We start from the raw sequence: 13,335 nt of genomic DNA, 5'->3' as shown, positions 1-13,335 counted from the left end.
CTCCCTTTGTAGCTCTGTTCCTTACTGCCCAGAGCAGTCATTGAAAGTCTTCGTTCATAGTCACTGCTGTCCTTGTCTTTTCCTAAGGCTAGAACTGAGATGGGGATTTTTCTCCCATAATGCCCCTTCAGCCTGGAACATGCTCCTAAAGATAAAGTTAGGGGACTTCGTGTCCTTGCCTGTTTTTAAGACTGATCGACACTGTTTGCAATAGCTTCAGTTGTTTCTAATCTTTAATTGTATCCAACTTGGACACTGTCTCGTTTGTATTTAGAATTTTTCTGTAATATTTCATGTACACGCTGCTATTTCCTTATTTGCCTTCTTGCCAGGTCACCCTCGCAAAAGAAGTTTAACCTCAATGGGTCTTACCTGGTAAAAAAAATAAATAATACAATCTAATGTACATTAAGTAGGAATTGTCTGAAACAAACTAATAATTGCTTGCTTATAGACAGGTTATTGGCCGCTTATTGGGGAGGTCAATATTAGATCAAGTTAATTGTGCCTGTAAAAAAGACTTCAATAACACAACTGATCACCAGTTCTGGTTGTATTGTGTGTTCAACTAAACAGAAAGGATTTGATGGATATGACATGTTTTTGCTCTCTGGCAGTGCAGTGGGAAAAAAAAACACTACTTAAATCACATTGCTATTATTTACACGATTCCAATATATCTGTACGTTACAATTATACAAAATGTAAATCTGTAAAGAACACCCCTACCCACCCAAATAAACAATTTACTGGGGGGGAAAGCAGGGAAGTAGAATAAACTGCAAATTCTCCTCCAAGAAGAGCTATCATAGATTTCAATTCTCAGGGAAAACAAACATGCATAATACCACTAAGCCAGAGAAAGTGTACAATATGCACACTTAAAAAAAGCATACAAAATTTAAAAGCAATTATTTTGCTATGCTGATGGAGAACATAACTTTAAAATGTCAATTCCTTCTCTTTGGGCACTGCAGTATAAATAACTTGTCTTTTCGGTTGCAGGTCCAAGAACTTCCTATCTTCACAAGAAGAAACATTATGCCTTTCTTTCGAGATCGTGCCAAGGTGGCAGAGTAGGTGTTAAGCATCATCTTTAGAGTTTGTTGTTTTCTTCTCTGTACATTTTCTAGCTCCTAGGTGGCACAAGGTGCTGCCGCCGAGGGGAAGATATGGGGGGGGGGGGGGGGGGGGGGCGTATCCTCACAGTGGTTGGTTGATTCACAGTCACTGATTGTTTTTAGCTTTAGCATGTGTGAGGATGTGAGACTTGAGGTTGGTAGATTGGGCAAACTTCTTGTTGCAGCCGTCGAACGGACAGACGTAGGGTCGGTCTCCAGTGTGAATCCGCACGTGCGTGCGTAAGTTAAAGTCCAAAGAGAACCGCTTTCCGCAGCCCTCAAACGTGCACTTAAAGAGAAGGAGAGAGTAGATTTTATTATGAGGCTACAATGCTGGTTGACAATCTGGGCACCTATGGGTGTATGGCTATACATGCCATGTATAAGTTAAGTTGGAACTGTTGCAAATCAAACTAAATGTATACACAGGGATGCAAACTGGTGAGGGCCCCAAAAAAGTGGGGAAAAAATGCACACGGAAACAAGAAAAAAAGTGTAAACTGCTAGAACGGGGTTTTCAGAATACCAACATTTTACTAACAATGTGATACCGGGACAAGGATCACGACACCAAGCAGTATTGCAGTAGAAAGCGGAGAAGGTAGCTCCAGTAATATGGGGCATAACTTTTGAGTGGTTTGGGCTAGAAACTGACGGTTTTCAGTGATGTAAAGGCGCAAGCATGACTGTCACTGTGCTCCATTTTTCCTCTATGGCAGTGAGACAGCAAATTAGTCAGACTGGCCTGCTTGTCCTTACATGCAAAAAGAAAAGATACTGTAATGTTAGCTTGCCAACTTAAGATGCTAACATCAGCTAGCTCGCTAACGTAATAACTTTGTGTGTAATAATTTGTGCTTTCAAAACATACATGCAACTATAGTCACAGCACTATTTCAAACACAGGCTGCTTACCTGGAGTTGCATTCCAAATGTCCCAGGTGTGTGATCACACAGGGTGAGACTCAATTGCATACTCCTCGCATCCTCTGGCTTTCTCATCCAATGAGTTTGGAGAGAGGACACGAGGAGTATGCAATTGAGATTCTCCCAGGGAGATCTGTTCATGCCTCTCTTTTATAGCGCCGCCGCCCGATTTTTACAGCTCTACACTATTCATGTGGATTACCTATTGAGATCAAAATGGCAAATATCGCCGAAAAGTGCAGAGATGGCATCCCTGTGAAACTGTAATTGTTAGACAAGAAGTAGATCTCTCAATATGAAGCCATTTTGAAGGGGCTGGGGGAAACATACCTGGAAAGGCTTCTCTCCGGTATGAACAAGTTGATGCCTCTTCAGTTTAGAGCTTTCAACAAAGGCCTTTCCACATTCGGCGCAGACGTGAACACGCGGTCCGTGGGTGTGCAAATGCTTCCTCATCGCCGAGTTATCCCTGAACATTTTAGTGCACCCCTGCAGAGGCAAAGGTAGCAATTAATCATTGAGTAACTTCAGAAATGACAAGACCAAAAGGTCCACATCAGAGCACCTAAAACCTTTCTCCAGGTTTCTGTTTTCCCAAAAGCATACTTTTTTAATAGATATTAAAAAAATGCATCTATGTCCTCAACAATGTTTAAACCACTATTCTTGGCGTCTGGGAAAAATGTAAGAAATTTATTTTTGGGTGTTGTTACCCTTTAACGCAAGTGCTCACCAGGAAGAGACGGTTTGGTTAAGCAGTGTTGCTGTAGCCCTCATGTGATTGCAGAGTTTGCTAAACAAAATGGCCACTGGACAGATACAAATAATCATATCATTCTGACAGGTAGCCATGGGCTACTTTGTAGTTAACATTTAACTGAGAAGGTTTTTTGGGAACGCCTTTCCATCTCCACCAGACGAAAGTTATCATTAGCACCACACACACACACACAAAGGCATTCCTCTGCGTTTCAGAAAGTTGCATAAAAATACGAATAACTGATGCATTAGTTCTGGATCCCGTCCGCAATGCGGATTTTATAGAGCAATCACAGAGCATACCGGCTAGGTGACTACCATTATTTACCCAAACACTGCTCTAGCGGCTGCGTTACCATTCTCCAATACCAGTTAGGCCGACATTGGCATAGCGATGTTTTGACGGCGCAACTGCGGTATGAGCTGACAAAATCGGCGAGCGTCTGCTCGTGCCAAACGCCACTGTCTTCCTATTATCCCTACCAAGTTAGAAGTTCAAAAACGGCGCTAGAAAGTCTAGGCTCTATCGATGATAGAAATAATGATAGGCTTATATGCATGTTTTCATGTAAATTTGGATGGTGGGGGGGGGGGGCTATATCTTATCAGACTAATCGAGCTGTAGACAATAGAACATCACGCATTCGAATGTTTGAACTTGTAGCGCAGTGGAATAAACTTACGTGGCTACAAGGGATTTTGTCAGACATAAAGTCAGGTGTGGTTTTGTTGTATCCAATGGCAGTGTCTGCGATAAGGTAACGCAAGGTACCACTTGTGGATTTGACAACGCTAACGCAGTTTCACTTTAACCAAAACAACCGCTATGCAGATTTTGGCTAATTCGGATTTAATAGAATCTAGTCCTTAAGACTAGTAGAGCACGCTTACTTTGTGGGGGCAGGCTATCGTCCTGGGAGAGTCGTCCTCCTTTATTTTCCGTGGCTTCATCCTGCAAAAGACATGATAGGTCAAAGAACTTGTATTCACTACACTTGAGGAGAGTTCAAGAGGGGAACGTTGTAACAGTACATAAGCCTACATATGGTTTTATTTATTATATCATGCAACAGGGGCGGCAGGTAGCCTAGTGGTTAGAGCGTTAGACTAGTAACCAAAACGTTGCAAGATCGAATCCCCGAGCTGACAAGGTACAAATATGTCATTCTGCCCCTGAAAAAAGCAGTTAACCCACTGTTCCTAGGCGTCATTGAAAATAAGAATTTGTTCTTAACTGACTAGCCTAGTTAAATAAAAGTAAATAAAAACAGGAAATGTTTTGCAACAGAAAATTAAAACAAGGGTTTCTAAATGGACCCTTGTTAGCTCGGGGATTCCCAGTTTCCCTCTGTTAGGTGCCTTATGAACATGTCCTTGTGTCACTAGCTCACCTGGCGAACTCTGCCAGTTGTTTAGGGTCTGACAGGTCAATCCCTGGGATGCCCCCAGGCGGGAGCTTCTTCCCTGTCATGTACTCGGAGTAATCGGGAGGGGAACTCTCCCCGATGACATGCTCCTCCACCATAGTGTCATGGTCAATTTCCTTCTTGTCATCTGAGTCCGAGCAAAAGAGCAGAGTTAAAACAGGTGCACAGGGTTGAGATTTGCATTTGATGTCTGACCCAAATGGTCAATTAAAATACCAATCACTATTCCTAGCACCTGGAAAATGTATAGCATAAAAACTGGGGAGCATAATTGTGTAAATGATATACAATCTCATATTTTACAGTTGAAAGCAGTATTTGGTCTGCACAGTTGAACTGCAAGTGAATGCACATTTTAGTTCCATTTGAATGGGCCTAGTTTTTAAATGGTACTACTTAGTGAATAGACATAGCTATACTTGCAACAATTCAGACAGACTAACATCGGGATTTGGAAAAATTCTAATCAACGTAGCTAGCTAACTGGCTGCCGATTCAAGTCTGTAAACACACATTAGTTTGTTACTAGGATTAAAGTTTGCTAGCTAGCGAACTGTCTAACAAAAGTCAAATAATCGAACGACATCTCACTCAGGTCAGTCGGTCTCAAAAAGCCAACAAGGCAGACTTTGCACAATTTAGTAAAAAAAAAAAAAAATACAAAAATAAACAATTGAGATTCCATTCTTGTCGACTCTTCGCCGCGGTTAGCACGGTGGCTAGCTATAGCACATCCAGTCTGACATCTACCCTCCCCCGCTCTTCACGAGTTTCGAACAGAGGCCCCTGTGCTGAACTGCGCCACAGCGGCCTACTCCTGGAGCCAGCAACAGCGCGCTCGCTCCCAACCGCCGCCATCTTTCCCCGGCCAAATCAACGCCATTTTTTCGGTCCGCCATACTGTTCCAGGGGAACATGGCGGCGCCCATCAACACATAAAACATGGCTTCCCATAAAAACAAAAACATTTCAAATACACGGCATGCAATTCGGACTTGAAAAACAGTTAAGAATTCTGCTAAAATTAGCCAAAGAACAACGCCCGTAAGAGGCCCAGTTATAGCGCACACAAAGCAAGAACAACACAGCTGGCAAATTTGCAAGAACACACTTTCAACAGAGCTCTAACGTTAAACTTACCCGATGCCCACATGGTCACCGAAAACTCTCCTTCCAAAGTCTTTATCTGGACTTGTTTCTGTTCCCATTTTCTACCACTGGCCTCCGGTGCACCCAAGTAACTCTTTTTATTTCTCTTCACGCTTCCCCCCTTCTTCATCCGCCCCGAACTCTTCCCGGCGACAGTCACCAGAGTTTGTTCGATATATTCCTCTTCAGCGGCAGGGACTGGGAGAGGTATAAGAATTTGGTCCTCGTAATCATCGTCCCCGTGCATGTCCGAGTCATCTTCACCAACCACCTCTTCTCTCGTTTGCACTAATATTACCTCCTGATGATGGTGATGCATTGAGTGTGGATCATCTGAGTCAAGGGGCTGTAAAGCGATCATGGGCTGTTCATCGTCGTCCTCTCCAACAACTGTTGTCTCTATGGTCTCCACTTCGATTTCATGGAGTTCCACTATCTCAGCTGGCATCTCTGAGCCGTCCGTTTCGATGTACAGGGTATCGCATGATGCCATGTTGGAAACCCCTGAATTCCTCACACTTGTTATGTTTTTTACTGCCTTCAACCTACTCAACTCTGTTCTACTACCGTCTCCACAGCATTGTGTAACTAGCGACTTTAAAGTCACGTGATTATACGGCTACTTTTCAAAATAAAAGTCCCCCCCTGAAATAATTTTACTAAATTAAAATCACAACAAATATAGTTTAGTTACTTAAACATACATTCATTGAAAAAACGAACAATAGATTTTTGAAATCAATTATCAAAGATCTATTTACTGTATTTTAACTACACTGAAAAATATACACAACATGTAAAGTGTTGGTCCCATGTTTCATGAGCTGAAATAAAAGATTCCAGAAATTTTCCATACGCACAAAAAGGTTATTTCTTTAAAATGTCGTGCACAAATTTGTTTACATCCTGTTAATGAGCCTTTCTCCATTGCCAAGATAATCCATCCACCTGACAGGTGTGGCATTTCAAGAATCTTATTAAACAGTAAGATCATTACACAAGTGCACCTTGTGCTGGGGACAATAAAAGGCCACTCTAAAATGTGTAGTTAGCCACACAATACAATGCCATAGATGTCTCAAGTTTTGAGGGAGCGTGCAATTGACATGCTGACTGCCGGAATGTCCAACAGAGCTGTTGCCAGAGAATTTTATGTTAATTTCTTTACCAATAGCCGCCGCCAATGTCGTTTTAGAGAATTTGGCAGTATGTCCAACCGGCCTCACAACCACAGACAACGTGTATGGTCTCGTGTGAGCGAGTGGTTTGTTGATGTCAATGTCGTGTGGGCGAGCGGTTTGTTGATGTCATGAATGCCACATGGTGGCGGTGGGGTTATGGTATGGGCAGGCATAAGCTACGGACAACGAAAACAATTGCATTTTATTGATGGCAATTTCAAGAAAAATACCATGATGAGAATTTGTTGCATGTTGCATTTATATTTTTGTTCAGTATATAATGATGATGTTGGTCGTTATAGTCCCCTGTAAAAAGAAAAACAATAACCACACCATACCAACACTGTTGCCGGAGGTGTCAACTCGTAACAGAACAGGATTTAATCATGCCTTGAAGATAACATTTTCAAATTGGTCCATTCTAAGAGTAACTTTGGATGGGGCACAGTGTCCTCCCACAGCCCCGTGCCGGGAGGCTACGGTCAGTCTGCTTTATCTGGTGTACTGTGTGATCTTAGGCATGCTCTCTCTAATTTCACTCTCTCCCTTTCTCTCTTTGTCTCCCCTCCCAGAGGACCTGAGCCCTAGGAACATGCCTCTACCTCGCCCGACGACTCCTGACTGTCCCCAGTCTACCCAGTTGTGATGCTGATACAGTTCTGCAGCTGTGGAACCCTGACCTGATTCAATGGGTGTGCTACCGTGTCCCAGGACAGCTGCTCTCTCTCTCTCTCTCTCTCTCTCTCTCTCTGACCTGCTGTTTCAACCTCTAAATCACGTGTCAAACTCACTCCACGGAGTGCCGAGTGTCTGCGGATTTCCGCTCCTCCGTTGTACTTAATTGATGAATTAAGTTCGCTAATTAAGTTCGCTAATAATCCATGGCACGAAGCCTCCAGTGATGATCCATGGCCCGGAGCCTGCAGTGATAATCCAGGGCACAAAGCCTCCAGTGATGATCCATGGCCCGGAGCCTGTAGTGACGATCCATGGCAAGGAGCCTGCAGCGACGGTCCCCAGTCCGGAGCCTCCAGCGAGGGTCTCCAGTCCGGAGCTTACAGGGGGGGTTCCTAGCCTGGAGCCCCCGACGATGATCTACGGTCCGGAGGTCCCGGCGACAATCCCTGCACCAGAGGAGCCACGGAAGTGGGGGGAGCCTCAAGTGGAGCGGGGTCTGCGTCCCGCACCGAAGCCTCCACCGAGAGTAGATGCCCACCCGGATCCTCCCCTATAGGTTCAGGTTTGCGGCCGGAGTCCGCACCTTTGGGGGGGGGGGGGGGGGGGGCTACTGTCACGCCCTGACCTTAGAGATCCTTATTATTCTCTATGTTTGGACAGGTCAGGGTGTGACTCGGGTGGGAAAGTCTATGTTTTCTATTTCTTTGTTTTTGGCCGAGTGTGGTTCCCAATCAGAGGCAGCTGTCTATTGTTGTCTCTGATTGGGGATCATATATAAGTTGTCATTTTCCTTTTGGGTTTTGTGGGATCTTGTTTTCTGTTTAATGTTTCTGCCTGACAGAACTGTGCACTTTCGTTTTCATGTTTGTTATTTTGTTTGAGTGTTTTTTGAAATAAAAGAATCATGAACACTTTCCACGCTGTGCTTTGGTCCACTCTTCCTACCACCAACGAGAGCTGTAACACCGGTGTCTGGTGGAAAGCAGACTGAACCAGGTTTCCCACTATGATTTAGCCTGTTCTTAGTTCCGTTTGTTTTTATCCTGAAATACTCCCCAGTCCTTAATGATTACTTAATGATTATACCCATTACACGATGCAGCCACCACTATGCTTGAAAATATGGAGAGTGGTACTCAGTAATGTGTTGTATTGGATTTGCCCCAAACACTTTGTATTCAGGACAAAATGTTAATTGCTTTGCCACATTTTTTGCAGTATTACTTTAGTGCCTTGTTGCAAACAGGATGTATGTTTTGTGATATTTTTTATTCTGTACAGGCTTCCTTCATTTCACTCTATCAATTAGGTTAGAATTGTGGCGTAACTACAATGTTGTTGACCATCCTCTGTTTTCTCCTAACGCAGCCATTAAATCTGTAACTGTTTTAAAGTTAGATTAGATTTGTTTATTAGTCACATGCACAGGGTCGCAGATGTAATTGCAAGGTACAGTGAAATTCTTAAGCTCCGAGCTCCAAAAGTGCAGGTCACAAAGAGACCATTGGCCTCATGGTGAAATTTCCTTCCTCTCTGGCAACTGAGTTAGTCTTTGTAGTGACTGGGTGTATTGATACACCATCCAAAGTGTAATTAATAACTTCACCATGGTCAAAGGGATATTCAATGTCTGCTTTTTAAATTTGTACCCATCTACCAACAGGTGCCCTTCTTTGCGAGGCATTGGAAAACCTCCATGATCTTTTTATTGTTGAATGTGTGTTTGAAATTCACTGCTCGGCTGAGGGACCTTACAGATAAAATCATGTTACACACTATTATTGCACAGAGAGTGAGTCCATACAACTTAGTATGTGACTTATTAAGCACATGTTTACCTCTGAACTTATTTAGGCTATCCATAACAAAGGGGTTGAATACTTATTGACTCAAGACATTTCAGCTTTCTAACTTTTCATTTTTAATTCATTTGTAAAAATCTAAATTTGATTCATTTTAAATTCAGGCGGTAAAACAACAAAATGTGGAAAAAGTCAAGGAGTGTGAATACTTTCTGAAGGCACTGTACATGTGCTGCCTTTCCAATTGATGTAAACTTTCCACACAGATATTCATTTGAGAAAGTTAAAGACCTTTACAGGTCTTTGTAGGTCTGTTGTTTTAACAATATAATAACAATGTATAATGTTATACGTGTCTATAACAGTCAATAACAGTGTAACATAACTGTTCATAACAATGTACAGCACATCTAGCAATGCACGAATGTTTCAAGAGCATAAACTATTTGGTTTCTGAATCCTCAGACCCCTGACTGGGAGCAGACGACAACTAACCACTAGAACTCAACAATATGCCTCAATGCCTCCTAACATGGCATCAAAGGGAGTGGATAGGATCAGAGAAATAGAATGTATCTTGAAACAGGAAAAATATACTACGATTTGTGATCTTGTTCAAGTAAACGTAGGACTTTTAACTTGAAGCTTTTTGAGCAATTTTGAAGCCCTGGAACCCTTCTAGCCATGACCCAGTTAATGTTGCTGATTTCATGGGTCTCGCTTTGGCTACGTAGTCTCGCGAAACTTGTGTTTTACACACACACACACACACACACACACACCACACACGCTTAGACCATTCTTATTGCAGCCTATCTCCGTGACCTAGACACACAGGCCACCCACCAAAACAGGCAACAAAAATGCAACGTTCCAACATCATTATGTAGATCATTTATGAATATGAATACTGTGTAGGCAAAAACGTAAAATTTACATGTTAATTTTGCACATTTTTGGGGCATTTTGGGTAATTTCCCTTAGCAACATTGAGGTTACCATGTTACATATTTTTAGGGAGTCATACTAAGACCAAGGTCTCTTTTACAGATGAGCCCCGAATTAAAGAAATTACAGAAATAGAAACATCAAAATACAAATAGGCCTACTAAATGCAAGCAGAAAGAAAACACATAAAAAACAGACACATTCATAATAAGGTCCCCGATCAGCTCTCTGAATTGCCCTAGAGGCACCAAAACATCCAATACGAGAATATTTATTAGATTGTTCCATAAATACGGTACAAAAAAACTAAAACTGATTCACCTAACTCAGTAAAAACAGAAGGAATTTCCAGAGTTATAGCATCCCTGCAGGCTACCGGACCGAAGGAATCCCGAAACAATACAAGATAAGAAGCTGTTGGAACGTGCTAAATTACAGTGCATTCGGAAAGTATTCAGACAGCTTTACTTTTTCCACATTTTGTTACATTACAGCCTTATTCTAAAATGGATTAAGTTGTTTTTTCCCCCTCAGCAATCTACACACAATACCCCATAATAACGAAGCAAAAACAGGTTTTTGGAAATGTTAGCAAATGTATATTTTTTAAAAACGGAAATATTACATTTACACAAGTATTCAGATCCTTTACTCAGTACTTTGTTGAAGCACCGTTGGCAGCGATTACAGCTTCGAGTATGACGCTACTGTCACGTTCCTGACCTTATTTTCCCTTATTTTGTATTTATTTAGTATGGTCAGGGCGTGAGTGGGGGTGGGTTGTCTATGTGTGTTTTCTATGTTGGTTTTTTTTTTGTGTTCGGCCTGGTATGATTCTCAATCAGAGGCAGCTGTCAATCGTTGTCCCTGATTGAGAATCATACTTAGGCAGCCGGGGTTTCACGTGGGTGTTTGTCTTCCGTGTATGTAGTTGTGCCACACGGGACTGTTTGTCGGTTAGATTTATCTTTTGGTTATTTTGTTTTGTGTAGTGTTCAGTTTAATTGTTAATAAAACATGGACACTTTCCACTCTGCGTTTTGGTCCGATCCCTACACCTCCTCTTCAGACGAAGAGGAGGAAATCTGCCGTAACAGCTACAAGCTTGGCACACCTGTATTTGGGTAGTTTCTCCCATTCTTCTCTGCAGATCCTCTCAAGCTTTGTCAGGTTGGATAAAGGTAAAAAAAAAGAAGGAAAAAAGGACATTCAGAGACTTGTCCCAAAGCCACTCCTGCGTTGTCTTGGCTGTGTGTGTAAGGTTCTGTATTTATTTTCTTAGTCAACCTTGTGTTCTGTTTCATTGTGTTCTTGAATGTAGCCCTGTTTCTTTGTGTTCTTGAACGTAGCCCTGTCTATCATTTTTGTTCATTGAGTTCACCTGTGTTAGTTACTCACCTGGTCTCATCAGCTCCTTATTTAGTTCAGTTCATTATGTTGTGCCTTTGTGAGGTATTGTTCGTTTTGACTCTACTCAGCCTTTTCCTAACTCGTTTGTGAGAACCAGTTATAGTCTTCAGTCCTAGTTTTGTTTCACCTGCCTGTTTGCCTACCTGTGACCACGATTCCTGCCTTCTGTGAAGGCGAAATAAACACCTGCTGCACTCTGCGTGGGAATCTACACATTTTTCTCCCTGAGTATTCATTAGTGTGCTTAGGGTTGTTGTTGTGTTGGAAGGTGAACCTTCTCCCCAGTCTGAGGTCCTGAGCGCTCGAGCAGGTTTTCATCAAGGATCTTTCTGTAGTTTACTCCGTTCATCTTTCCCTCGATCCTGCCGCTGAAAAACATCCCCACAGCATGATACTGCCACCACCAGGCTTCACCGTAGGGATGGTGCCAAGTTTCCTCCAGATGTGACACTTGGCATTCAGGCCAAAGAGTTCAATCTTGGTTTCATCAGACCAGAGAATCTTGTTTCTCATGGTCTGAGAGTCTTTAGGTGCCTTTTACTGAGGAGTGGCTTGGTTTTTGCTCTGACATGCACTGTCAACTGTGGGACCGTATATCCAAAATCATGTTCAATCAATTGAATTTACCCCAGGTGGACTCCAATAAAGTTGTAGAAACATCTCAAGGACAGTTAATGGAAACAGGATGCACCTGAGCTCAATTTCGAGTCTCATAGCAGAGGGTCTGAATATTTGTTTTTTTATGCTTTTTATTTTTAATACGTTTGCAAAAACCTGTGTGTGTAGATTGCTGAGGATTTTTATTTAATCAATTTTAGAATAAGGCTGTAACGTAACAAAATGTGTAAAAAGTCAAGGGGTCTGAATACTTTCTGAAGGCACTGCAGATTTTTCTCAGATGCCATAACAACAGGACCTTGCTTGTTTTGAGAGCTGTTTGTTGTCCTGTCTTTAGTTTTAATCCAAAGGTCTTATATTAAGTGAGAAAACCATTGTACAATGGTTGAAACATATTTCCTCGTTTTGAGGTTCATATGGATCAGTAACCAGTTATTTGAGCTGATACAGGATGAACACAGAATGCACAAATAAGATAATGAAAATTTTGAATCACACAGTAGGCTATATAAATAACATGTTGCTGAATTTTTGCAGTTCCGTTTTCTGGGTCACAGAACAATACATTTCTGGTGAGTGGCCCTTGCACTAGGCTATATTATAGCTATTAATTCAGTCGTTCTCAACTGGTTTTGCCCCTCGACCCAAATTAAACTGGTTGGCTCAGTCGCTACTCGTGGCCCAATATTTGCATTGCAAAAAAAACACAAAAATATCTGGAAAAGTATGTTTTAATGCTATATGCAGTTGAAGTCGGAAGTTTACATACATCTTAGCTGTAATGCCCGGGGTGTAGTGGATGAAGGAGTCAGACGCAGGAGACAGAGAGTTCAGAGTAGCGTTCCAATTTAATACCCAACACGGGTGAACACGACGCCACTCTAAATGTAATGCTCCACCACATAAAGTGAGAACACGAAATCACAAGACACAACGTACACGAACCGTGACACACAAGAATGTACTACCTGTACACACAACAATCCCGCACACCCAGCAGGCCGGGCTGCTGGGTAATAAAGCCCCACATATCACCCTAACCACAAACAGGTGTCACTAATTCACAAAAAGGGAGGGGGAGGAAAAGTCAGTAGCAGCTAGTAGGCCGGTGACGACGACCGCCGAGCACCACCCGAACAGGAAGGGGAGCCACCTTCGGTGGGAGTCGTTACATTAGCCAAATACATATAAACTCAGTTTTTCACAAATCCTTGTAAAAATTACCTGTCTTTGGTCAGTTAGGATCACCACTTTATTTTAAGAATGTGAAATGTCAGAATAATAGTAGAGAGAATTATTTATTTCAGCTTTTATT

General features: G+C 42.2%; 1 protein-coding gene across 1 annotated transcript; it reads right to left on the bottom strand.

Annotated features, from left to right (window-relative positions):
- Nucleotides 1–538: 538 nt before the first annotated feature.
- LOC120023501 (transcriptional repressor protein YY1-like) lies at nucleotides 539–5,966 on the bottom strand. The gene is made up of 5 exons (XM_038967528.1): nucleotides 5,375–5,966; nucleotides 4,199–4,361; nucleotides 3,699–3,759; nucleotides 2,379–2,537; nucleotides 539–1,410 (listed from the first exon to the last, which is right to left on the bottom strand). Exons 1-5 carry the CDS (start codon nucleotides 5,874–5,876, stop codon nucleotides 1,228–1,230), a joined length of 1,068 nt encoding a protein of 355 aa, XP_038823456.1. The 5' UTR covers nucleotides 5,877–5,966; the 3' UTR covers nucleotides 539–1,227.
- Nucleotides 5,967–13,335: the final 7,369 nt, after the last annotated feature.

Source organism: Salvelinus namaycush, chromosome 28 (assembly GCF_016432855.1).
Source record: "Salvelinus namaycush isolate Seneca chromosome 28, SaNama_1.0, whole genome shotgun sequence".
Taxonomy (NCBI): domain Eukaryota; kingdom Metazoa; phylum Chordata; class Actinopteri; order Salmoniformes; family Salmonidae; genus Salvelinus; species Salvelinus namaycush.
The sequence above is the reverse complement of the archived record's forward strand: the minus strand, read 5'-3'. Positions and strand labels throughout refer to the sequence as shown.

Excerpts from the sequence above, each read along its gene's own strand:
- LOC120023501 (XM_038967528.1), bottom strand. The coding sequence starts at position 5,876 with ATGGCATCATGCGATACCCTGTACATCGAAACGGACGGCTCAGAGATG. Across the intron at positions 4,362-5,374 it reads GGTGACCATGTGGGCATCGG|ATGACAAGAAGGAAATTGAC; the intron begins GTAAGTTTAACG and ends GCTCGGACTCAG. Across the intron at positions 2,538-3,698 it reads CGATAGCCTGCCCCCACAAA|GGGTGCACTAAAATGTTCAG; the intron begins GTAAGCGTGCTC and ends TTGCCTCTGCAG.